The 27,885-nt window shown below is 29.6% G+C and overlaps 2 protein-coding genes across 6 annotated transcripts in view; one reads left to right on the top strand and one right to left on the bottom strand.

Annotated features, from left to right (window-relative positions):
- The window catches only part of LOC107451005 (cytochrome b5 reductase 4), a 46,095-nt gene extending 35,883 nt beyond the window's left edge, over window positions 1-10,212 (bottom strand). Inside the window, exons 1-5 of one of the 4 annotated variants that reach the window (XM_043041500.2) lie at window positions 9,972-10,212; window positions 4,779-4,837; window positions 3,376-3,532; window positions 1,135-1,299; window positions 876-976 (exon numbers count right to left, since the gene is read on the bottom strand). In XM_043041500.2, the coding sequence (XP_042897434.1) occupies window positions 876-976; window positions 1,135-1,299; window positions 3,376-3,436 (327 nt within the window). In that variant the 5' untranslated portion in view covers window positions 3,437-3,532; window positions 4,779-4,837; window positions 9,972-10,212. The remainder of the gene's footprint in view (window positions 1-875; window positions 977-1,134; window positions 1,300-3,375; window positions 3,533-4,778; window positions 4,838-9,971) is intronic. The other 3 variants (XM_043041497.2, XM_043041498.2, XM_071187955.1) reach the window with 3 other exon arrangements.
- Window positions 10,213-14,632: 4,420 nt separating this feature from the next.
- The window catches only part of LOC107451036 (receptor-binding cancer antigen expressed on SiSo cells), an 18,855-nt gene continuing 5,602 nt past the window's right edge, over window positions 14,633-27,885 (top strand). The window contains exons 1-4 of one of the 2 annotated variants that reach the window (XM_016067005.4): window positions 14,633-15,465; window positions 17,425-17,588; window positions 17,797-17,982; window positions 25,391-25,477. In XM_016067005.4, coding sequence (XP_015922491.1) covers window positions 17,433-17,588; window positions 17,797-17,982; window positions 25,391-25,477 — 429 coding nt within the window. In that variant the 5' untranslated portion in view covers window positions 14,633-15,465; window positions 17,425-17,432. Of the gene's footprint in view, window positions 15,466-15,545; window positions 15,616-17,424; window positions 17,589-17,796; window positions 17,983-25,390; window positions 25,478-27,885 lie in introns of those variants that run through there. The other variant, XM_071187330.1, reaches the window with a different exon arrangement.

Consider the following 27,885-nt stretch of genomic DNA (forward strand, 5'->3'; position numbering starts at 1 on the left):
CACATGCATTTGAATATAAATTTCTGAGATTTTAAATCTGTTATTTTACCTTAATTTTAATTAAAAAATATTTTAAAACCTGCTGATTACCTATAGTATAATTAAATTTCAATATAATGCATGGCAACTGTTGGTAGTTTTGAAGTTTATATATTTTCTTGGCAAACTTCAGTTTTTGACGTTTTTGACGGTTTAAACCAGTATTATACCCTTGTCATGTCAAAAACCACTTTTTGACGTCAAAAACCCAACCCTGGCACAGATACAGTGAAAAGTCCCCTATTCAGAATCGTAAGGACTTTGGCAAGTCCAGAAAATAGATTTTTCTGGATAATGGATCTTTTAGGTAAACAAAGATCAAAACATATGTTATTTAATAAAGTAACAAAGAAGTAGTAATAATAAAATATTTATATGATAATGTTTTGTTATTAGTTGCATAACAATCAATAAAATAATATTTAATATATAGTAAAAAAATGTCACTAATAAAATATTAAAAGAAAAGAAAAAAAAGCAAAGGATAAATTCTTTTGACAAAGGATAAACTGTCTGCTTCATGAATGAAGACAAGTTTGTCTCCTTTTTTCATTATTTATTTGATGTGAAGAGTTAGTAACGCAGATATTCAGAAAAAAAGAACATTAAAAAACAAGTATCAAATTAAATAACACAGATATTGGAAATTATTTTACATAAAATAAAATGTTAGTAAATAATTTTTCACATTATTTATAATATTCAAAAAGTTTGCTATCATCACATAAAAAGTTCTACTAATTCTCTACTTCACCTAAAACTTTTGGACAATTTAAGAGCAAAATTTAAACATAACCACATTTGGAAGAAAAAAAAACAAATAGATATTTAATCACCTGGTTAAACAGGTCAGTTGCATCTTTTCCAACTCCTCTCATAAGTTCATCTTCACCACCAGGATGATATTCGAGATAATGAGTGACATTATAAACTTTTCCTACAGAAAAAGTTTTAATTTTTTTAATTGAAATCAAGTATAAAAAGATTTGGAAAACTTTTGAAAAACTCACAAGTAAGAGTAAAGTCAAAAACATTTTTTTGAAAAAGGGCTTGATATTATGAATACATTATAAAACATATTTAAAATTACTGTACCTCTGATAGCAATCCAAGCATCATTTGAAGAATTATGCTTTGCAAGTTCACGAGGTGAGACTTCAAGAATTTTACCTCCAGTAGAAGATAAATCTTTAGATGAATTAGCAAATCTTATCCAATCCATTAGTGATCTCCCTGGTTTCAGTGCTACCTTATTTCTACCTATTACAAAGTGTAACAGACCAATCAGTATAAGCCTAATAACTAAAATATGTTTAATTTAATTAAATGAAGAGTTTAATGGCACTAACATTTAGTAATTGAACCAATCCCAAAAAGAAGCTTTCAATAATACAGTAATGGAACATGCATATAATGGATAGCTCTGCTGATGTATCTGATGACTGAATAAATTGTTTATGATGGGATAAACTTATTAAATTTAAAATATGATTTATTTTAAAAGTTATGTTTTAAAATTACTTGCACCAGGTGAATATTGATGCAAATTAGTAAAAATAAAACTACCAACAATAAAAAAGAAGAAAAAACAGACAAAAAAGGACTAGCAAGAATAGACAAGACACTCACCAACTGGCAATATATTTTTTCCATCCCATAATATAATTAGCCAAAAATATTATGGGATATTTTTCACAATAGATGAACATTTACTTTGTTCTATTTTAAATGTTTGGCCTCCTAACATACCACACAAAGCAAATGATCTACTGCTTTACCAATTGTATTAAGCTTCGCAAATTGGTAAAGGTCTAAAATTATTAAAGGTAGAGAATGAATAAAATGAAAATTAACAATACTGTATTTCACAGAAACTAGAAAAATGTTCAAGGGGAGCATCATCTTAAATTTTCCAAAAAACTTTTTGGCATTTTTCGAAATCTTATAGCTGATGGAATAAAGTATTAAATTATTTTACAAAGTTAAAATTTTTGAGTATGTTAAAGCACCAGTACAGATTTATGTTAGATACACCACTTAAGAATTTACAAACCTTAGTCAAGTTTTTCTATATGTCTTATTAGCCTTTAAAAGTGCTTACATATTACACTATTATTCCTACAAAAATGAAAATTATAATGGATAAATTGTATATCATCACCTTTTTTAATATGTATCTTTTAAGCAAATATAAATTTGAAATATCTTTTTTATTTTAAAAAATTGGATTAAGGCCTTATTTTATCATAATAATTTCAAGAAAAATAACTTTGCATATATGTTTGTTGATTGAAACTGAAAAATTGTTAAACAAAGCAAACATATAAAATTCAGACTATCTTATGTTCCAATTCCCATTATATTTGATTGCCACCTACTGCCCCATTTCCTGCCAGTGCCCTTTAAAACATGAAAATGCCCCCCCCCCCTCTCTCTCTCTCTCTCTCTTACACAAGCACTAATGCAAAGGTTGAGATTTGCTGTTCAGACCATTCCATTGCAGTTCTGTAACTAAATACATCCACAGCACTTAAAAATGTTAAAAGTTTTAACATCAGTCTATAAATGTATAACAAAATTAGCGAAAACAGTATTAAAATTAAACCAATTCTGTTTAGAAAAGGGTAAAACAATACCCTAAGAGTAAAATTGAATAGTAATGTCCATTACATTAGTATTTTCTATTCATTTGTTAGTAAAATTCCAAAAAATAAAACAGAAAAAGAAGTTGGAAAGGCTCTGCACTGGATGGAAAAATTTTATATGATATCGACACTCTAAAATTTTAACTGATATCAGAGTGACAGAAGAAGAAAATAAATTTATTGGACTTTTAAAAAAGTCACGAAAAAATCTTCAATAAATATTGAGAGTTGAAGCACATTCTTTACAGTGCTATATTTATAAATTTAGTCACAAAAGTTTTCTGTAGAAAGCAAAAAAGTTTTAAAATAAAACTGCTGAATTTTTGTAGGTATAATTTACATACACATATAACATTTTTACTAAGCATTAAGAAAAATTAGATAAACTGTTACAAAGTTGACTACAGCTTAGTCTAGATTTTCGCATATCGTCCATTTGGTAAAAAAATTTAACCTCTCTCATATGTATATAGATAACTTTAAAAATAAACAACAGTAATTAATTCTTCTAAATCTACACCATTTTTTATTAAACAACCAACTCCCAAAAAATTTTAAAATTAAAAAAATAAAACGTATTAAAAGTTGTCTTCTTGTTCATATTTAACACATATCAGCAAAGAAATTATAATACAAAGATAACAGACGTAGATAATATTAATTGAATATATATTAAAAATGTTAAACAAACCCGCAGAGCTTGTGGCTGAAGCTGACATTGGAACATTGAGTAAAGATTCTTGACCATCCATTGTTCTGCTTTTTGGTTTCTTTTCATTTGCTCGTAATGTTTCACTTCCAGATTGGGGTACAGCATTAACCCCTAATTTAGAATGCAAACACCCCAGCTAAAACATCAAAATAGAATATTAATACATATATTTTATCTGTAGCATATAAAATTTAAACAAATAATAAATTCGGGAGAAAGATATGAACTATTTATTTCAATTAACTAACCACACAAACAATAATTCAAAATAAACATCCCCCCTTAAATATTCGTATTAATTTCTTCAAATATCCGCATGCATAAGCATTAGTCAGATTCTTATATTATTAAACACTTTGTCCTCGATTTTAGCATAGCAAATAAAGCATTCGAAAATTTATTTCCTATCTGAAATCCCTCGCCTTTTGCTAATTCTAACATCTTAAGTATAGTGGTTCTAAGTTAGCATATTTTAAATATCTCAGTTGTCATTTCATAAAAGCGAATTTTCTGAGTTTCAAAAAAACACATATATTTTATCTAGATACATTAAGTTTGCAGGCCATGTAGTATTTCAACTATTAAATTTAAGTATAATAAAGGCAAATATTATCATAAAAAAATAATAAAATATATTACTTTTAATTTCAGAATTACTTTATTTAGAACACAAAGTTCTACAGTTTCCAGTATAATTGTATTAATGAAGTACTGAACAACTCATAATAGTTTGGGATAAAGAAAAAATTTTATGGACCTGTAGCAACAAAAAATAATCACTATCAATTACTAAGTATTCCTTTATATCAAAATTTAATTACAACTTGTAATTGAATTAAGCCTTCTTTTATCAATTAATTTTGAAATAGGGTTTCAATAATCCAGGGAAGAAACAGCACCTTAACCATTTTGGAGCAAGTAAATTTGGTTTTTGAAGCTGATTAAAACAAATAATTTTTATATTCGGAGTAGCACAATGCTTATAAAATTACATTTTTTAGCAGATTTGAGCATATACATTTACATTTTATACCACATTTAACAAAGCATGACAAAAATGAATTAATAAAAAGAATGTATTAGAAATGCAAAAAAGAATTACCTAATTTAAAGTATAACTAAAAAAAAAATATTCTATGGACTTCAGAAAATAATCTTTCACTTAGAATAAGGACTTTATATGGCTCTGTGAAAAAATAATTTCTCCATCTTAAAATTAATAACAGAATCCTATTTTAAGCCATGATTTAATATATATATATATATATTCAGATGAATTGTTCCATATTACATTAAATATTCAAGGTGAAACTATTAAAAATTGAGAATATGTTATAACTTGAAAAAAATGTTTGAAGAAAATGTAAATCAAAATAAATTACCCGACATGAATCCAATCAATAACAGGAAAGCAGGAATAATTCCAATCAGCATCAAAACACTACACAATAGAAAAAATCCTCAAAATAAACGATAAAAATGGAAGGCACTGACAAATATGACAGCATCAGGGGGGTATTAACATGTCGTTAGTAGTACAGGAACCGTTTCTGTGGTCAGTGCAAAATGTCACAAATAACCATACCCGACTGTCCCGCAAAAGAGTAATAAGCAAGAAACTAAAGCAAATCAGATGAAGAAAATATGCTAAGATTTTGAAAATCGGAATGAATGCACATATCTTAGACTGAAGGGAAACTCAATCTTTTGGATGAGAGTCAAATGTCCCAGGATTGAGTATGAGATAAGTTTATAGACCAGTATGGTAAACCACAAATCTAAGAATTAAATATCTAAAGATTGAAAAAAAGCACTCAATAATGTTGTATAGTAATTCAATCGAATCATCAACACGAGGGTGATCCTACCATAGCATGCATAAAGCTAAACATTACTTTGCCTTGGAAGGCAATCCTCTGCTAATCAAGTATCTGTCTGCAAATCCAATTGGGATACCATTATTCAAGAAAAATTTACATAGAAATTTACAATTATTTAAAACAAGTATTTCATGATTGCAAATAAACTTAGGTAATGTAATTAATTTGAGATAAAATTACATTTCTGTAGATACTTATTGAAATATTAGAATTCCAGGAAATTAATTTGTTGACTGGAAATGGAAAGTTATTTCTTTTATTTAAACCATCAATTTGACTTTTAGATGAGTTGAAAGTAATGAAGAAATCAAAGAAGTCTGGAGATAAGTTAGACTGATTATGTTTGACTAGGTTAAAATCCTTTGGATATAACTCTGGTAAAAACTAATTTCAATTGGATTCTTATTCCCCGGCAACAAAAATTTACTGGAATTCAAATATTTCTATAAGTATCTACAGAAACATGATTTTATATCAAATTAATCGCATTAATGCCTATTTTAAATAATTGCAAATCTCTATCCAAATTTCTCTTGAATAAGGGTATCTCGATTAGATTTATAGGCAGAGACTTGATATAGTAGAGGATTGCATTCCGAAGCAAAGTAAAGCTTGGCTTTATGCCATGGTAGGGTTACCTTAACATTAAAGGTTGGATCACCTTGAAACATAATTGAGTACTGGTCTATATTTCAAACTGATCATTTTGATTTTATTTTTCTTCAATATATTTTTTGAATTTTTAGACATTTAATTTGTAGCTTTGTGGTTTTTCATTTTGGCATATATGTATATATATAATTCTCATACTCGAACCATCAACATCTAACTTTTACGCTTATCTAAAAGATAGAGTTTCCCTTCAGTGGAATATATGTACTTCTAATTTTATTTTTGGGATCTTAGAATATTATCTTCATCTGACATAATAAGTTTCATGTTTACTACTTTTTTGGGGGGCATGGTTGTTTGTGGCATTTAGATATAAAAGCAGAAATCACTAATACTGACAGTAAATGCCATCAGTGCAAGAGCAGTTTCAAGTATGTATACATATATATATATAAATACACTTAGGGTGTACAGTAAATAGTTTAGGAGAAAAATTTGCTGCTTACAGCATTTTTAGAAAAGAAATAAATTTTGAAAAATCTATGGTGTTAAAAATAGTTCAAAATTTTACCACTGGATGATGCTGGTGGTTAAAAAACTAAATAACAATGCTTTTAATACAGTCCCCCTTTGCAACAGTAATATGCTGTAGTCTCAAAACAAACTTTGCACATATGCATGATAACTCGGCTAAAATGGACTCGCAAGCATTAAAAACATAATGTTCAATGTCCACAAAAGTTTGGGACCTTTGTTGGTGCACCTCTTCTTTTAAGTATCCCCACAGAAGTAAATCGCAAGGATTCTAATCCGGCAAATGGGGAAGCCAGTTTGTGCTTTTTCCTGTATGGTTCATGAAGTTTAGCAATGATACGATCATCAGGATGTTCCTCCATTAAATTGTGAGTGGTTTGATGTGGTCCAGCACCTTCTTGCATAAACCACAATGAATCATGCGAATTCACCAAAGCATTGTGAGTGACAATTAAATCATGCAGAACATTAAGACATCATGCTGCAGCTATTGTTTGATACGGGAAAAATGGCCCAATGCTTCCTTTTGAGGATAGAGTGACTTTTGATGAATGTAATGAGAACTAGACAAAAATATGGGTATTTTTCATTCCCCAAAATTACATATTTTGTTTATTCACAAAGCTATTGACATAAAAATGGGTTTCGTCAAAAAACCAAATGGATCACTTTACTGAAGCAAATCTTTCGCAAAGAGGGTTCTTTGATTGGTGGTGAAAATATTGAGAGGTTGACAAACCAGAATCTAGAATGGATACCAATATAAAATCTTCATGGTTTTATGCACTGAGGATTTTAGTAGTCCACACTCAGATGCAATTTTCCTGACAAACGACTGAGCCTGTTTTTCAAATGCCTGCTGGACTGCCTGGGCATTATTGTCAGTGATTGATGAATGTGATGGCCTTATGGTTCCTTTACGATCATGATTCACACTTCCCATCCATTTAAAGTTTGCAAACAAACTTTTAATTGTGTTCCTCACCAATGCTTCAGTCATATTAAATTTTTGTTGGAAACTTTACTGGGTTTTCACACTGCTATGATTCAGGCAGTGAAATTCTAACACAAGAAATATTTGTTGTTCCATAGAATAGACCTTCTTTGCACAACTAACTTTAGCATGAACTTACTCAACGAGGATTAACTGAAAACTAGTAGACGTTCTGTCCGTATTCCTACAGCAGGTTGTCACAAGCGCCACTTAGGGGGGAAATTTAGAACTATTTTCAACACAATGTATTTTTTTTAATTTATTGCCTCAAATATGATTTTAAATTTGTATAGACGATATTTCAGGAGATAGAGTGCTTGCCTCCCAATGAGGTGAACCGAGTTTTGAATCTCAGCGATAACTGGTCGATATGAATTTCGCATCCGGCTCTCACCGACTGATGTAAAATATCCTAAGTGGTAGAAGGATCATGGGTTAGAGTCCCCGTTTGCCAAGCTAACTGTGGGAGGTTTTCATGGTTTTCCGCTCCATGTAATGCAAATTCAGGTCAGTTCTCCCAAAAAGTCCTCCACGAAGGCAAATTTCTTGAAATACTTGATCCAGGAAATTCCTGAATTGAGTTCAAAATTACAGGGTTATGGAGTAGAACATTTGTAGTCGTAAACTCAAAAATTGGGTAGGCTGTTCAAGGATTGTTATGAAATAAAATAAAATCTATGCAATCAGACACAAAAATGTACTTTCACTGAATAAATATACCTTTTCTTGACAGATTTGGATTTCTTACCATCAAAAGATAGAGATAGCTGCAATCTGGGAAGCATGGTCCCAAATAATTTGGTCCGAAGAGTGGTCCAAAATTTCAAACCCTTAACGTAAATTTTACATTTTGCGTATTTTGCTATATCTTGAGAGCTTTTAAAGTGAATTGAAATATTTTTTGCACAACTATAAAATTTGCTTATTAAAATATATTTCCATGCAAAAACAATTATTTTTAATAATCATTTATTACTTTTTTATTGTTTTACTTAAGAAAAAAAATTTGAATTGTAAGGTAACAATTTTTTGCATTATTTAAAAGAATATAATTTTATATAGCAAAATATAAAATTTGAGAGAAATTGGTCAAATAATTCCTGAGAAATTTAATCTTGCAAAATTTGTAGAGTTAAAATTTGATTTCTCAGGAACTATTCAAGTGGGAAATGAAAACACATCTTAATATTTTTGTACCAAAGAAACTTAGTGGATGACCCCTTAATTCACTATTCAAAAATTCTATGATATTGTTTCAATCTACATAATTTTTTAAAATCTGATGAATGAATGAAATTAATAATTGGGAAACTACAAAACTAGACCCTACAAAATCTGTTACTGCATTTGCAGAAAATGATAAATAAGCATATGATTCATAAATCAACTGCCATAAAAATTTGATAGGGTAAAATTGAGTTTGTTTTTCATAAAATTATTGAATTATTAAAATTTTAAAAGGCTGAATTCTGAAGGTCAGACCATATACCTGAACTATGAGCTTATAAATAATGGTTAGGTTACAATTTTGAATAGCTATCAATATTTATAATGTATTATTAACATACATAACATGTATTATTAACATTTGCATCAAGCTCTATAGAAAAAGAATATATGGTCTTTTTTTTTAATTTGAACCTTTTCTTTACCATACTTTCAAGATTTTATGGAGATATGTTTATTAAAAATAAAACTTCAAACGTATCTAGCAGTACAAGTTTTAATAAAGCTTCATTCAAATTGCAAAATCTTATATATATATATATATATNAGCATTTTTGATCATTTTTAAAGAAGTTATGACACTTTGAATTTTGCCATTTTTTTGTAAGTTTCTAGGTGTACTGATACTTTTGAGCGGTACATATATATATATATACATATATATATATATTCAAATGGTTCAATTCTTCAAACTGATTATTTTAAAATCCGCATTTGTATTCGTAGAAAATGGGATATTCTGACCTAAAATCAGGAATGTCAGGACAAAAGGCCAAAAATCATGACAAATGAGGGAAATTTATTCTTATCAAGAAAATCAGGACAACTACAAATCCTAAGTTGAGATAAAAACCTTTATACATTTCAGTTAATTTGGAACCCCTATGGAAAAACCCCTTTAAACAGTATCAGACAACACTATCTCATAAGCAGTACATATATGAATAAAACTATAAACAAGCTCCTTAATGTGCTGGTGATTCAAGTTAATTTTCTATAGACAATTAAATAACATATTCTCCTGAAGATTTACATGAAACTCAAGATTTCATAAATATATGAGTATGGTCTTTTATCAACAATTTAAAATTCTTATCAACTCATTTTCAAGAATGATCACTCAGATATTTGTATGAAAATTTGGTAAAACATAGTTCTGTATTGCTCATCTTACTGCAAAGATTCTAATATCAAGAAAAATCAGCAAATTTCGGATTAAATTATGAAAGAAAAGAAAATGCAAAATAAGAAAATGTATCAAATTAATGCGTTCATAAAAATTATGAACAATGAAAAACTTATTAAAGTGAGAATAGAAGGATAATTACTTTAAATATATAAATAGTAAAAATGAATTAGCTTCACTGTATAGAATAATCTAACTTTAAGAAAAATATTTTCCTCTGGGCAAGTTAGTAATTTTTTTTAAAAAGAGACCAGTACATATCATCATAAGATTTATATAAATCTCATATATTTGTCATGTATGGAAAAAAAAATCGCATAAAGCAAACTTTACAGGTTCACGATTTATTTATTTACAAATTTTTGATGAAGAAGAAAGTAGAGACGTTCGATACGATATGAAGATGTAATATCGATTTCTTTTCCAAATATGTTGTTGCTGTTGTTAATTTACGTCGCACTAAAGCTGCACAATGGGCTATTGGCGACGGTCTGGGAAACATCCCTGAGGATGATCCGAAGACATGCCATNCAAAATTAATGAACCATCATTGACATCAATAATCACACTGACCGCAGCCAGTGATGCTTGACTTCGGTGATCTGATGAGAACCATGTCTTGACGATCAGTCCACTGCGGGACCCTTTTCCAAATAACATTAATTACTGCTTTCAGAGGAACAGAAACAGGCAGATTCGCAGTTTTGATCCTCTGCGTTCGAAGTGAGCACTTTACGGTAGAACAGTTTAACGAGGAACGATACCTCGCACCCTCCGTCGCTACACAGGCTGATCAAAGTTTTCACCCACCCGCTTACTGACCACAGCCAGTGAATCATGACTTTGCGTAAAGGAACCACTCGGTTTACCATTGAAACTGTACGCAAGTTCTGAAGCAAGTCGATTTTTATCTAACAGTGTGGTCAGCTATTGACAAATATGCAAAATATGATGACCTTCCCTTGATACTAGTTGATTGTTGTTGTTGTTAATTTACGTCGCACTAGAGCTGCACAATGGCTATTGGCGACGGTCTGGGAAACATCCCGGAGGATGATCCGAAGATATGCCATCACAATTCTGATCCTCTGTGGAGGGGATGGCACCCCACTTCGGTAGCCCGACGACCTGCGCGCGAAGTCGAGCACTTTACGGTAGCACAGTTTAACGAGGATCAATACCGCACACCCTCGGTCCCTACTCAGACTGATCCAAGTGGTCACCCACTCGCACACTGACCGTAGCCAGTGATGCTTGACTTCGGTGATCTGCTGAGAACCGTGTCTTAACGATCAGTCCACTGCTGGACTATGATCAGACTAACAAAGATTTTATATTAAGTTATATTTCAAATGGGTCCTCCTGACTTTTTATGCGTTTTTTTAACTAGTTTCTACCTTATCTTCAGTTGAGAGGGGAGAAGACTATACACTAGCGTCCAATTATAAATTACTAATGCAATTATTTCTAATGGATCCATAGAGTACGTGTGATTTTCGAGATCGCAACGTTCGAATACGCCATCTGGGAAGAAATCCGGTTCCATGTCAATGCTCCTCCTCTGTTTAGTTGTATAAGAATGTATTACGATATTTTCCCCTTCTATAATATTTTTCGTATTTAACTGTCGAAAATGTTTTCTAAAATTTCTACGATGCTTTGTTTAAGAGCTATGTTTAATAGTTTTAAGTTCCATATCTTCTTTACTTGAAAAATTTTCATCTATTTTAAAGTCAAAGCAGAAACTAACGTACTTCCCTCTTCCATGACTATCCACCCACACCTTAAAGGTTAAAGCATATAAGCATGAGAAGTTTTGTCATAGAAGTTAGAAAGTTCCGCTTTGCACTACCTGTAGCCCATTCCGATCTCCAACTTTTATCGAAGAAGAACTTTTTACGGGTTAAAATCTGTGGAATTATTTCTAATGTTCTGTGGTTGGTCGCTGAATAGTACCAATGGTTACAAGGATCAGGAGAAAATTTCTTTCAGGGCACCAATATCGAGTGACTTCGGAGTCGCAGACAAGCAATGCCTTGCAGAGACGAAGATTGTCTCTGTTCGAGAGTTTTCCACAGTGTAGGCAAAAAGGGTTGAGCAAAATTACCAATTCGGGTAAATTACCAATCTTCTGTTAGCAGCCGAAAAGAGATCATTGCACCAGTTCTCCAACGTTTCGTCCCACGGGCATCGCAACCTGAGGGGAGGAGGGTCCGGACCCCTTTAATATTTGGGGAGTTTGTTGTCCCAAAATTTTGAGAGAAAATTATTTCTGTTTCACTTTCCGAAAAAAAAAATGATCTAAGTAATATCTGATAAATCTGACTAAGATCTGATCTGACTAAGATCTGATAAATTTATTACATAAAAACATTTATTACATAAAAAAAAGCAAAAATATTTATAAAAAGGAAATATACCTCGAAAAAAAAAACGAACAACATCAAAAAATAACAAAATAAGCGTTTCCGAAAGTAATATAATTGTTAATGCCATTCTAATCTTTCTCTCCAATGAGCAATTAATGGGATCAGATTCATCAAAATATAAGGGGAAACCGCAATATGGAAAAAATAGTTTAGTCAGAAGAGCAGATAAAAGTTTGGGCCTCCTGATATTAATTTTAATTTTTGTGTATTTTCCCATACCTTGAAGCGAATCGAAAATTTTTTGCATACAATTATTAAGTTCCCTTATGTAAAAATATTTCCACATTCAAAATAATTATTAATAATTATTTGTTGCATTTTATTATTTTGTTTGATAATAATAAAAAAATATAGAATTGCAAGGAAAACAATTTTTTACATAATCTTAAAGTAGTAATCATAAATTATAAAATACGAAACTCAGTCGAATAGTTCACATGAATTATAATTTTAAATTTGAGACATTTCTTTTTCTTTTTCAAAAATACAAGGCACTGGTATACGCCTCCGACGGTTTGCCTTCTTTAAGTATGCACGAGGCGGACACGTCCGACATAGTTTGTAGAACCTTTCATCAGCAGTAGCCTCCATCCCCCCCCCAAGCTCTTGGGTGCATTCATCCCCTCCGAAAAAAAATTGCTAACTTCCCCCTTCCACATTAGCTTGTCCGAAATAGTGCTACTTTGCTTGCATTCTACTCCTAATATGACAATGGTTCTTTTATTTATGCACTTAAAAAAAATTCTCTCTCCAAATTCCGCCCCAAACTATTCGTTTTATTTAGTGTAAAAATTCCCCCCATGCTTTAAGTGCGCGCATCGGGCGCCCACCTTCCCCCCCCTGATGGGGGCCCCTGATACCTAGAGTAGTATTTATGACTAATTGTCCGACTTCATTTAATTTGGAATTGTTTTATTCAGTTACAAAAGTAATATTTAATAATTCTAAAAATATGTTTCGAAAGCAGTAATTATGGGATAAAATACATAAAGATGTTTAATTTTTTTGTAACTATGCATTAAATACTAGTGTTATGAAATAATTTTGATTTAGAAGAATACATATTTATTTTTATCTCATATTTTTGTCATGTATTAAGAAAAAGACATTCCTTTCAGCATATGAGTCTTTCGACATTTATACATTAACTAACATCAGAATTCAGCGCTAACTTCAGAATTCAGGATTTTTGGTCATTTCGCAAATCTCAGGTCCCGCAGTGGACTGATCGTTAAGACACGGTTCCCAGCAGATCATCGAAGTCAAGCATCACTGGCTCTGGTGAGTGTGCGGGTAGGTGACCACTTGGATCAGTCTGAGTAGGGACCGAGAGTATGCGGTATTGGTCTTCGTTAAACTGTGCTACCGTAAAGTGCTCGACTTCGCGTACAGGTCGTTGGGCTTCCGAAGCGCGGGTGTCATCCCCTCTGCAGAGGATCAAAATTGTGATGGCATGTCTTCGGATCATCCTCAGGGATGTTTCCCAGACAGTCGCCAATAGCCCACTGTGCAGCTCTAGTGCGACATAAATGAACTACAACAACTACAACAACAACAAATTTCAGTGGTGTACAGATTACCGTAAAAGCTACAAGAAATGAAGACATTGGAGTTCATTAATTTTTGATTTCTTGCCGGAAAATTTTAAACTTGTAAATTGGAAATTCTTAATTGAAAATCCTGTTAATGTTTGCTAACAGGGGTTAAATTTTATATTGATAAAGATTTAAATTGGAAAATAAATCAATTATGATTTGAATCCAATTAACGCTTTTGAATGGATTTTGATAACGGACAGCGAGCTTCCCAGCTATAGGATGTCTTTAAAATTGGGATTGAATTTGATTTCTCAATTTATAAAAGTTAACATTCGAGCATTTTTCCATTTAATTTAATAATATATTTCACAGCCTTAATTTTTTTCTCACAAATCTATTGTCGCATGTAAGAAGTCGATCAAATAAATTAGTTTCTAGCACAACTTATTGCTTTCCCCCGTAGCGTGTGGAGAGTCATAGAAGAAGGAAGTACGTTAGTTTTTGTTTTTCATATAGATTAAAATCTTTTAAGTTGGGAAACTACATGGAACTGAAAACTGTATTAGACATAGTTCCAAAAAAAAAAGCATTATGGAAGTTTTAAGATATACTTCTGTTAATTAAAAACGAAATATATTAGGTAAATATCGTAGTACATTCCTATACAACTGAAAAGAGAAGGAAGGGAGAAGGGCCGGTGGCATGGAACCAGTTTTCTCCCCAGATGGCGCATTCGAGTGTTGCGATCGCATATACGAATCGCAAGCAGGGTGAATGTTCCTTCCGTTTTTGTCTGGAATTGTTGGTGTTGTTAATTTACGTCGCACTAGAGCTGCACAATGGGCTATTGGGGACTGTTTGGGAAGCATCCCTGAGGATGATCCGAAGACATGCCATCACAATTTTGATCCTCTGCAGAGGGGATGGCACCCCCGCTTCGGTAGTCCGATGACCTGCGCGCGAAGTCGAGCACTTTACGGTAGCACAGTTTAACGAGGACCAATTCCGCACACCCTCGGTCCCTACGCAGACTGATCCAAGTGGTCACCCACCCGCACACTGACCGTAGCCAGTGATGCTTGACTTCGGTGATCTGCTGGGAACCGTGTCTTAACGATCAGTCCACTGCGGGACTCTCTGGAATGCATCTTAATTAAATGATATCTGCTTAGCCTACAAAACTCATGCAGCGCCATCTGTGAAAAGAAAAATTAGTAAATTAAAAAACTTATTATGGTCTTCATATCTCTTCTTCTCTTAGTCTATAGTTAAAATCTAAAAAATATATATCAACAAATATTAACACAGCAATACATCTTAAGCAATACACCTTGTATAATTATATTTTGACCATTTTATTTCAGAATAGCTCTACCAATTTATGTACTGATGTGTTTTTAATTTTTATGCATTAATAATTTCTATAATGTTATTATTTTGAAATAATTACGACAGAGCAATATGCGTGACATCGCCGACGGGATGAAATAATTGTTTTTGCTTTTCATGAGTGAACTATTTATTATGTGAATAAACAGAGTTATTTAATCTAAGTTCTTAAATGTTTCTCTAATCATTGTAATTGTAATTTTTAACGATCAAACGCTTGTCTAAAGTGACTTAAACTATTATCTAGTGATCAGAATTATTTTAGAACTTCTTTTACAAAGTAAGTAACAGTTGGGTAATATGTTTTAATAAACTTTTTTTTAAATATATAACTGAAGTGGTCGTTATAATCTAGGTGATTCCTGTCATATATGCCAGTATTCACAAGTTTATGACATTTTCAACTGTAGATAAAATCGTCACATAGAAGGTGCGAGTCAAAAACTTAATAAAATGCAGTTTTAAAGTATCAAATTTTTACTCTACTAGTTCGCACTACTTTTAAATGTCGGAAAGAAAATGAAAACCTCTTAGTAGGGGACCAACTTGTAGGGTATAACTCATAGTCACCTCCAGGCAAACTTCTACTTGTTTTGTTTAAAAAAGTTTGCAAATTTAAAATCTGTTTGGTCCCTTGACAGTTGTAGTTTGCGCTACAGATTACAACACGGAAATATCTCTCATTTGGCTCCTTGGTAATTGTAGTTGTCGCGACAGTTCACTAGACAGAAAAATCCACTTAACGAGACACTCTAAATTTTAAAAATAATTTGTAAAAACTTTATGGATTCTAATAATCATCTAAGTATCTATGCCATTATTCTCTCTAAAAAGAAGGCAAAACATAAAACTACAAAAGTTGAGTTAGTATATATGCAATTTCCCAGAATCCTGCTCTATTTTATAACATTAAAATTTATGTGGAAATATTTCCGTATCGTAATCTGTCAAGCCAATTACAATTGCCTAAATGCCACATTGGTAGTAAACTTGCAATTTTTTTAAAGAAAGCATGTTAGAAGTTTGCCAGGGAGGTTACTAAGAGATACCTTTCAAGATGTTATTTTTAGTATCTAGTGTCTGCTGCTCGAAAGTTGCCAAGATATGAAGATTATTCTGCCACAGATCACGATATGGAAACTTTCCCATTTATGTTTTTATGTGTGTAACAATTTATAATTTAATCTGTCTATAAATTAATCTAATGTTATAATTTGGATTTTAAGATGGGAATGTTACTATATTAGTATCTGTTTGTGCCAACTACTATAAATAAAGTGCCAAAATGTTTTTAAATTTTCTAAAATAAAGGAGAAAAGTATATGTTGTAGTTTGTCCAGGAGTGGCTACGAGTTATACATATCGAGTTAGTCCTCTCTGTTTTTATTATTTTTTTTAGTTACGTGTGACACTGCCTGGAAGTTATTAAAACTTGATGATTATTTTTGAGCAGGTACCAATACAGAAATCTTACTAATAAAAATTTTTTAAAATTAGAAAAATGTTTTTTTGACAAATTATAGGAATAAAATATCTAAATCCCTTCTAATAATGTAAATATAAAAATAGTAATACTATATAAAGTTTTTGTCGGCATTATTTAAAGGTTACTAAAGTGCATTTGAGTTTTCAATTTTTCTAGTGAAAATTTTTCTTCTGCTCAAAACTATAATTTCTATTTTAAGACATATTTATTGTTAATTATATTTTTATATATTAAATTATATTTATATATTTTGTTAGGCGTTTAAATTACGTTCGACAATTTTTTCTCTCACGTTTGCCCACTTCCACTTTACATTGTTGTCATAGAGTTAAGGGTATTAATTTGAGAAACTTCTATAAGGAAGTTCAAATTTGCATCTAATTCTTTCCTGAGCTGTTTCTAATTTTCTTCGTATACTGCATCCATATTATTTTTCAACATAAAAACAATATTTTTTTATTTTATTTAATAGATGCATAATCTATATGAAACAGTTCTCTTATTTATATCAGGCAATCAATGACTCACCTAGTAATTTTATGCTTTAAATATACTGTAAAAATAAATTTCATGCGCTATGATTTCATGACACTTATCCTAGGTTTTGACAGTTTTAATAAGATTTGATATCAGAAAATAAGTTATTAAAAATTTCATGTTATTTACATAAGATCTCTCAACAGTTCTGTGTTTTTTTATGTGTTATATTTTTGTTTTGTGATTGATGCATGTTTAATTTCTGTTATTTGATAGATTTCAAAATGAATACACTGAAGACCATTTTGTTCAGAATTGGACACTTTTTATTAAGTATTGTAAGATCTTTGAGGAAATTAATTTGCTGTAGACGTAAAAAAGATACAGAATATGTTTTGCCTATGACCATAGAACATGTAACTGAAACTGAACAAATCAGAGTAAGTAGTTTCATTGATTCTTTCCTGACAGTTTTATAGTTTGTTTAAAAATAAAATCTATTGATTACATGATAAAATATAATGTAATTTTTGGTATTTTTTATTAGAAACAATGCTACTAATATCATATAAACTATATAGACTACTAATAATACAAAAAAAAAAAAAGGATTTTGTGCCTTTATTAATTATATGTATTTCTTCATAGGATGCTCTATTTGAAAACCAAAGCTATAATTATCAGTGGGAAACTTGGTCTTATGATAATAAGCAAAAAAATTTAAATCCACCTGCTCCAAGTGTGGACTCTAATGAAGATACTATTCAAACAGATGAAAATAGTCAGGAAGACTTTTTTAAAGATATGGTCCCTCAAATCAGAAAGCCAAAAAAGGTACAAAAACTACTTGTATTTAATTTAGTAATGTTGTAATCATAGTATATTGATAACTTTTTTACTCAAATTTTTAATATCAAGTACATTCAGGGGCCCCCATCAGGGTGGGAAGGTGGGCGCAAAATGAGCCTTTTTTGGGGGGAATTTAGATGAGAATTTTTTTTTAAGTACATAAATAAAAGAAGCAACTGGCAATGCAAGTAAAGTCGCACTATTTCGAACAAGCTAACATGGAAGGGGGAAGTTAGCAAATTTTTTTTTGGGGGGGGGGATGAATGCACCCAAGAGCTTGTAGAGGGGGATGGGAGCCACTGAGTACATTTACCTTTATTCAAAAACTTATAAGTTAAGGTACTTTTACCTTATATCTCTTACATTTTTTGAATTATTTTTTACTATATTTAGATTTTCTATTGTGACATTAAAATCTAGTGTTTTTTTATTCATTTATTATTATTTAAATTTACCAAATTTATATAAATTTTTTTTTATTTAAATTGAATCATAATTTTTTATTTTAATATTTTTTTAAACATAATATGTATTTAGTTTCAGTATGTCATGTGCCAGCATATTATTAATCAATATTTTTAAGAAATAAGATGTTGTTTTAAATATGAGATGTTTGTATGTATAAGATGTTTAAATATATTGTTTTAAATATAAGATATTTTTAAAAATAAGATGTTGTTTAAAATAGATTTTTATTCATGGACCAATAAAATCAATGAAAAAAATTGTGGGCAAAGCATATTTTTAACTGAGTAAAAATAAACATGTTGGAAGGATATTAAATTTTTTTCTTACCTGTCAAAAAACTTCACATTTGACAGATATTTCTATGTTTTTATGAACATATTTCATTGCATTTTTTTTTTAAAAAAAAGTATAAATTTATTTTTGTATGTTTTATTGATTATACTTTGAAGGTAGAATTAAAAATAATTAAATGACTTCTTCAGGCTGCTGCATAACTGATAATCAATAAAATTAAATGAAGAATTTGTGTGTCTGTCTTATAACTCCAGAATCATTGGCGCCAGCAAGCAATTTCAAAAGCAGGGAAGGAACAATTTCAGCCCCTTTTCCTAAAAATTGTTAAAAAATTTCAATTAGATTATTTGGGAGAAGCTTGGAAATGTGGAATGAAAAATGGGATTTTTTCATTTGCTTTGAGCTTGTGCCATTGATGTAAATTAAAATGCAGATGATTCTGTTAAATTATTTTAAAGATCATATCAGCAATGTTTGCCCTTTTGTAACTCTATTTCATTAAAAAAGGAGTTTATTGCATGTTCTTTATTGTTTAATTATTATTTATTTGTTTTATCGAAGAAACTCAACATCGTTAACATGGTACCAAACTTCATCAACAAATTAGCATTTCTAAAGTTTTCTGAAACTACATGTTTATTTTGTTTATAGTTATGCTTTTAAAATATGTTTCTGTAAAACTAAATAATTAAAAATCAGTAGAAATTGAATTTAAAAAAGGTATTGCACAATAATACAAAATTAATGGAGAAATGGCATAAATTTGTTTTGGAAAAACGTTAAAAATCGCCAAATTATTATCACTAACGATGCTTCTTTTATTGTACTATTAGGTAAAAATTTAAATAAAAAAATTAATTGTGCTAATTGAAGTACAAAACATTATGTTAGTTAACATGGTGCCTTTTGAAACTGCATCAATACAGTCCAGTTTTAATATTGATACTGGGTAAATATATTTTTGCAGCTCCTTTTAAAGGATAAGTATTTGAGAAAATTGCTTGATTATTGTTATAGTAAATTTTGAAAATCACTAGTTTGGTTTGAGCAATAGCATTATGTCAAATGATACTAATTGCAGTTTATTTTGATGGAGCGAACTTCTAAAAACGTGCTTTGCCTATTCCAGGGTTGGTAGTTGTCCTGATATTCCTGGTTTTTGGCTGAGTTCAGAACATCCCATTTTTAAAGAATATATTTGCTGATTTTTAAAAAAACAGAATGAAGAATCAAAATATTTGAATTTTTAATCCAACAACTTTTCATTTTAATTAATAATGTTAGTACAAATTGCAAAATTCGATTGCTTCTATTTAGAGACTTATCTCTAATTGTATGTTTAGTTCAGGCATATAACTTTATCCACAGTGTCATTATTTAAACTTTTTTAGGAATTCATTCATTCTAAGGGAAAAAAACTCAATTAAAAATTTTATATAATTTTTTTTTTTTGATTATGAAATCAGGGGTTCTGTACTTATTTATTATTTTTAGCAAATGCAGTAACAAATCTGGTATGGTGGGCTTGTATAGTTTCACAATTATAATTTGTTTCGAGCAACAGTCTCATGCCCAATGATACTGATTTCAGTTAGTCTTTATTTTGATGGAATGAACTTCTAAAATTTATGCTTGCTTATTCCAGAGTTCTAGTTTTTGACTGTGTTCAGAACATCCTATTTTCTAAGAATACAAATGCAGATTTATAAAAAATAGATTTGAAGAATCGAAATACAGTAGAGAACCATTTATCCGATATCCAGATAACCGGGAAACATTTTGCTCTTTTGTCCCGCCATTTTAAACTGGAACGATTACGAAAAAAAGCGGAAATTGGACTCGTCATTGAAGTTGAGTAGAGGAAAATGTGAGGAAGGGGAGAATTTTTTCCCCGTTTTCCCAGCGAAACGTCATTTCTTCTGTGACCTTTAAGATGTTCAGATCGAGAGGAGGCAGGGAAGGGAAGAATGTATTATTTTCTCCTTTAGGCCGTCAATCAAACTCAAAGAAGTGGCATGCTGATTTTGTTTTCTCTTTTATTTTTCGAGGGGGTGGGGAAATTGCTTTACACGTGCATATCAGTGAACAGAAGATTAAAGAGAAAAATATATTTATCTATTTGACATTGATTAACAAATTAATTAATAAAAATAAAATATTTTTCTTTTGAATAAATTCTAATTCTTTAGAAGTGCGGAATCGTTTGCAAGTTTTTCTTGATGTGGAATCACAACTGCTTTCGTTAAAAATCGTTTTTTTGGGAGGAGGAAAGGAGGATTGTTTATTAATTTAAACATACGATTATTTTATGAAGCAGATTGCAGTTTTGTTTTTCTGATTCCACTGCGTTTGATTTTTTTTTCTTTTCATGATAAATTTAGCATTCAATAAATTAATTCTTTTAGCATTCAATAATTTAATTAATTTCAATTAATTAATTCATAAATTTTATCATTAGGTTTTTTTTTCTTCTTTTTTTAATTCCGTTGATCTTATTGATCTTGCCTTGTTCGTGGTTTTAATATTTAGGTTAGTGCCTAAATTTTACTATCGTTTCGGTTTTCGTTGTTTTTATTTTGATTAATAAGTTTTACTTTTATTTTATCGTTTTCTCCCCTGTATAATTAGGTATGAAATATATTGCGTTATTTAATCATTGGTTTTGTTTATATTAGTTAATTTGGGAATTGTAATTATATTTAAAAAGTAAGTATGAGAATTTTGTATTTTTTAAACTTGTTTTTCTTGTCTAAACTTGTAATTTTTTTTATTCTTTTAAATGTTATTTTTCTACCATTTTTTTTATTTTTAAATTTAGGAATGCTTTTCTTTTTTCTCTTACTTAAAAATGTGTTGCACTTTTTCCTTGTAATTCGGGTTCGATAAAACATTGATTAATGACACTTTTTGGTCGATCCAGAAAACCGAGAAATTCAGACATCCGGGATAGCGATGCACTCGAGCATCCCGGATAATTGGTTCTCTACTGTATTAGGAATTTTAATGGAATATCTTTTTATTTAAATTAATAATGCTAGTAGAAATTGAAAAACTTTGTAGCTCTCATTTAGGGACTGGCTTCTAATTGTATACATAGTTCAGGCATTTAACTTTACTTACAGTTTCATTGTTTCACTTTGTGAGAATTAATTTATTCTAAGCAAAAAAAACTCAATTAATAATTTTATATTAGGAAGTTTTTATGGTGATGAATTCAGGGGTCCTGGGCTTATTTATTATTTTAAGAAAATGTTGTAACAAATCTTGTATGGTGGACTTTTGTAGTTTTACTGTTATTAACTCGTCTCGTTGGTGTGATTTTAAAAATAATCGTTAAACAAAAATGCAGTCATATCATGGAATTTTTAAATGAGGTTTTGAGGATTTTGAGACTCTACTTTAAAAATATTAGATTAAGAAAATATTAACTAATTTATATTACCGTAATTTTGCTCATTTATGATTTAAAATTTCAAATTTTGGTATGTGTGGCATATCTGGTTGGAATGTCTGGTGTTTTTTTTATCTGTTTTCAATTACATCCAAACTCTGCTACAGCAATAGCAATACCTTTGTAAACAACTGAATGTGAAAGAGAGTTTTTAATCATAAACATGATGAAATTTTTTAAAAAAGAAATTGACTGTTAGAAATAATATTTAGACAGTTAGAAATAGACAGTTAGAAATAATATTTTGAACAGCAAAGACCTAAATTTGAAATACAAAATGGAAATGTTTTTGATTTCAAATTTGATAATGCTGTAAAATCATGGGAAATGCAAAAGAAATCTATTAAAATTGTAATGAAATTGATATATTTTATTTAAATTTTTTATTTCATTTTTAATGCAAAAAATGTCTTATAGGCTATTTTTTTTTTAAAGTCAGCCTCTGTAATTTAAAATGTAATTTTTTTCACTCCTCTAAAATGAATTTCACTATTCAAAAGAAAGTCAAGGAGTATTTTCACTCTATGAAAAGAATCCAAGTATGTCTCTGACTGTCATGCATTGATCACATGGCATTATGTAACTCCATTGATATCAGTAATAACTACCAATTTTTTTTTCTCTCTTTTTTTTCTGAAAGTAGTTAGAATCTATCTTGATCTTCACTACCTCATTGGATGACATATTGGCAGATGCAGGAGTGTTTTAATTTTTCTTTCTCTTTCTTAATGATTTGACGCTGGTTAAGATATTTAAAACAAAGCATTCTGAAATGTATTGCTGTAATTGGTTGACATATTTGATAATGCATTTTGTTAAGTAAAACTTTGTTGATCCATGAATCAATATTCTTTTAAAAGTTATTTCTTAAAAATTAAACAGTTTAGTTTTTGTTTGTATTAGTCGTAAGCTGAAATATTTCCAGAAAAAAGAATTATAAGTTTTACAAGTAATGAAATAATAATAATAATGACACAGTGCTTATGATACTGAGCTGTTATTGTGAAGAACTGAGTTTCTATCCCCAGTGGTCGCTTGAAACCTCTCTTCAGATTGATGAGTACTAGTTTTGCTTGGGAAGTAAAAGTGGTTTGTTTGCATGGCAAAATTATGGATCCTTGATCTTTACTACCTCATTGAAATTGGATGACATATTGGCAGATGCAGGAGAGTTTTAATTTTTCTTTTTCTTAATGATTTTGGAGTTTCAAAGTAAAAGTGTTAGAGTTTGATTATAAGATTTAATTTATTGTTTTAATAATACATCACTAATGCAGTGATTCCAGGTACTATGGATTTTCCATAATTTCCATGCTATTTCTTTGTTACTATGGGCTATGGGAATTATAACCCATTTCATGGAAATGTATGATTTTGCTAGTTTTTTTCTGTGGCTGTTTCTCCTTTTTTTAATTCATTTTGTTCGGTTTTTCAAATTCAAATGTACTACGAAACATAATTTTCGAATATAGGTTATTACTTTTTGACATGCCTAGTTCAAGGTTATTCCATTGTAATCTGTATTTTTTTGTTTTATCGTTCATTGACAGCTATTTATCACATTTTTAGCTGTTTCTCCAAGATTTATAGAATCTTCATATGTGATTTACGAAATAAGTTATCACTTTTGAAGTGATGATTCCATCGTATGTCTTGGTCATTTTCTGTTCATTCTGTCAGACTTTTTCTCATCCAGTATTTTTAATACATTAATATTTTTATACTCAAATTTAAATTATCACTTTTTGGCATGTCTGATTTGCAATGATTCCATCATAAATTCAAAATATTTCCCCAGCAATTTTAGTTCATTTCCATGTAGTTTTTCAAATTTCAGAAATTTTTAGTATGTTATTTTGGTTGTGAATTTCGTATTTGAATAATCTCTTTTGACGCACTGGATTCTCGATCTCATTGGGACTCAATGTCGTTTACAGATCTTTTTTCAGCCATTTTCACATCATCTTTCAAGTTTCAATATTTTTTATACAGTGTTATTACATGGGCTAATTTCAAAGAGCAATTACATTATTCCATCGTGAATCCACATCAGTTTCCGATCATTTTTAGGCTGTTGTTACAGTTATTTATTGAGTTATTGTCTATTTCCACCTAGTTTTTTTAAAAAATTATATATATATATATATAAATATATTTTAAACAAAGTATTATGACACTCAAAATTTTCAAAAGGCATAAAAATTGCTAATTTTTATCACTAATTATTTCATAATGTCTTAAATTTGTGAATATACTTTTTGTAGTAATATTACTGAAAGAGCTGGAAATTTACTGAACATTTTCATGGTTACTTCTGAAAAATCAGACCAGAAGTTGGAGTTTCTGCTATTTCTTGTATTAGTAAGACTCAGCTGTTAGAAAAGTTGATATGATAAGTTCTAGGACAACACTTAACACTTTTTGCATTTTGTTAAATAGCAAAGATCCCCATAATCTGGTGAACTTTATTTATCTCAAACTTTCTAAGCTAACACCTGCAAACACATTGCAGAAGTTTGCTATTGAGGTCACACATCTGGCAAGTCTTAAAAATGGGTGCCTATTTTTGAGTGTTTAAAACATAATAGACTTTTATTTCCATCTGCATATTTTTGAAGTAATAATCAAGTTATGTCCCTGGAACTAGTTTAAACATTGTGGATCCTGGAAGTTGTGTAATAAAACCGATTAAATCTTATTGTATCCGTACCTCAAATTCGACAAGGTACACAGTTAAAAAAAAGGAACTCTTTTTCGATTGCTTATTTATTCCATGTTTTAAAAAATTGAGTTAGTAATGAGGTCATTCACTAAGCTACAATACTTAACTTTTTGATTGAAGTTTCCTTGCAAAGTTATGTTCTCTAATGAGTTAGATAAAAGCTACTTTTTTTTGTTTGAGGAACGAACGAGTTTAGAGTGAGTAGTTCAAAAACTGAATTTGTTTGTATTTTATATTTGTTAAAATTGTTTCCTAGTATCATAAGAGGAGGTACAGCTCTTAAAGTAAAAATTAAATCTTATTGCATTTTTATGATTAACACATTTAGATACTAATAAATATTTTTATTACCATTACATTTTTAATTACTAATTATTTAGTGGTGTTAAAATTTAATTTTAAGTATGTCTCATGTCTTTTCAAGCTTTGAATTTTTGTTATTTAAAATTTTTCTTTAGATTGTGATCAGAAATGGTATAAATGAAAGAGAACATGAAAAAGCAAGCGTTAATCGATTAGCCATGGATCCAACTCGAATAGTTATGGTAATTTTTTTATTAACTTTTGCAATGTAATGAAAGTTAGTTTCAATCAAGTTTTATGAGCATTAAATGGAAAATATAATGTATAGTTATATCATGCATTTTTATTTCAGAGATCAAGTTTTAATATTAGATAATGTTGGGTATTGCACAATGACTTCTTTTTAAAAATATTTTGGATTGTGTCATTTATTGTTTTTGTATTAACATTAGACAAATCTCAAATAACAACAAATAAAAATATTTGTAAGTAGTTTCCAAAAACTTGGTAAATACTGTTAAAAGCGGAATTTTCATTGACACTTAAAAATACTGTACTATTTTAAATTTCAAAACTATGAATTCTTTGGAGTGATAACTTTTTAATTATTGAGGTTATCACCCTAAAAAATTATGTAGACATTTTATGTTTTGTTATGTTTTGACTAACATTTTCTTTTATTAAAAATGTAAAAAAGGAAAACTGCTCTTATTAAGTAAAAAGTTTTGAAAGTATAGAGATAGAAAGTACCAATTGAATATTTAGATTTTGGCTTTCTTATTTCCATTGATTCACTGCTCAGAGTATATAATGGAAAAAACGATGGAAAATAGTAATGTATAATGTATGTATAGTTTTCAGTTAAAAAAAAAATAATAACTCTGTATTGAGTATTAAGATTTCTATTATATGCTGCAACGGGTCTTCATCTATTGTACCTTTTACAAGAAAAATCTTCATTTAAAGATTAAGCGTAGAATATCGTACACCAGGCAAAAAGCCAGAATTCAGAATATCAGCTGAAAGAGAAAACCTATGACTTAAATATTCAATTATTCACTACTTATCTTATGACAACTGGACTAGAATGAATATTTTTTGATTTTAAGATTAGTTCAGTTCAAACTGTGAAATCGCATAGGGAGTGAATAGTTTGTTACGTTAAAATATTTCAATAATAGGAAATAAAGAGAGACTTTCTGATATTTTATGTTTCTAGTTTCATGAAATTGTTGACACTTGAGATTAAGTTTATTACTTATTAGTTAAGCGCTTGGGATTAAGTTTATATTTTAACATTACGTTTTACATTTTAACAAGTACCAAAAATTTATTATATTTAGCATTAATGAATCTTATAATTCTATTCATTAGCTTTAAAGTCAATTACATGTTCTTTTTATAATTTTAAACTAATCACATAACCAACATTTTACAAAGAATCATTTCATTTTACATTATGCAATTCATTTTACATTTAAATGGCATAAAAATGACTGAAATAGTTATTCTAATAACCATTCCTTTTATTAATCCCTTTGTTAACAATCAATCTACATTTTTTTATTATGTAATTTATCTTTTTTTTATATTTAATATTACCCATATGCACATAGAATATACTTGATGAAGAATATACTTATCTTCAGGCAAAATTGCGTCTTTTCATGAAAAGAACCCCACTTATTTCTGGTCAAAATTGCATTCTTTTCATGAAAAAACCCATGTAGGGTGGGTTTTTTACCTTAAAAACCTGCGTTTTTGTGAACTTTGAAAATTAGTGCTTTGAGGTATGACAGCAATTTTCCGAAAGACACCTTCACTATGTATATATAAAAGAAAAAAAATTATAGAAAATGCAGAAATTAATAATATATTTGGCCAATCAATATCAAAAATATTACTAAAATTCTAAAAGTTTGAGGAAATAGTGTATTTAAGTTTGTCAAGGGGTATTTAGCTAAAAAGATTTTTAAAGTCACAAGTTTCAAAGTGTGTAATAAAGTTATTATTAATTAAATTAATAACTGCTTTGCTATTTTTAATAATCCACATAAAACCTGAATCATATATATGATTAAATAAAAGGTTTAAGTGTTAAACAATTGTTCCTCATGCATTCATATATATATATATATATTAATACCACAAGTTATAAAGTGAAATTTAATAAGTGTTGTATGATACTCTAAGGTGATAGTAATATTAGGTACTTTAATGTTTTTAATTTGACATAATTTATTTAAAGCAAGAATTTTTTTTTAATAATTGTTTTATAGTTATCAGGGCAATGTTTATATAATTGAGAAATGGAAAGCTCATTATCTAAAAAATTAAGTTCACAATTTCTTTAAATATTTTTCTTCCATTTATAACATAAGCAACTTGGAATTTTGTGTTCTGTATCTTTTAATTCAATATTGTTCTGCTTTTTATATTTTATTGTGCTTTATATATGTGTTCTGTTTACTCTTCTGTCATGCAGCTTAGCATTGACTTCTGCTTGCGTGTGTATATATGTACACTACCGGTCAAAAGTTTTCGAAAATTTTTAAATCTGCAAAGAAAAGGCCTAAATTCAAATGTTCATAGAACTGCGAAAAATCATTCAAATGGCATGAAAATTTGATATAGGGGAAAGAGAGAACTA

Source organism: Parasteatoda tepidariorum, chromosome X1, assembly GCF_043381705.1.
Source record: "Parasteatoda tepidariorum isolate YZ-2023 chromosome X1, CAS_Ptep_4.0, whole genome shotgun sequence".
NCBI classification, from domain to species: Eukaryota; Metazoa; Arthropoda; class Arachnida; order Araneae; family Theridiidae; genus Parasteatoda; species Parasteatoda tepidariorum.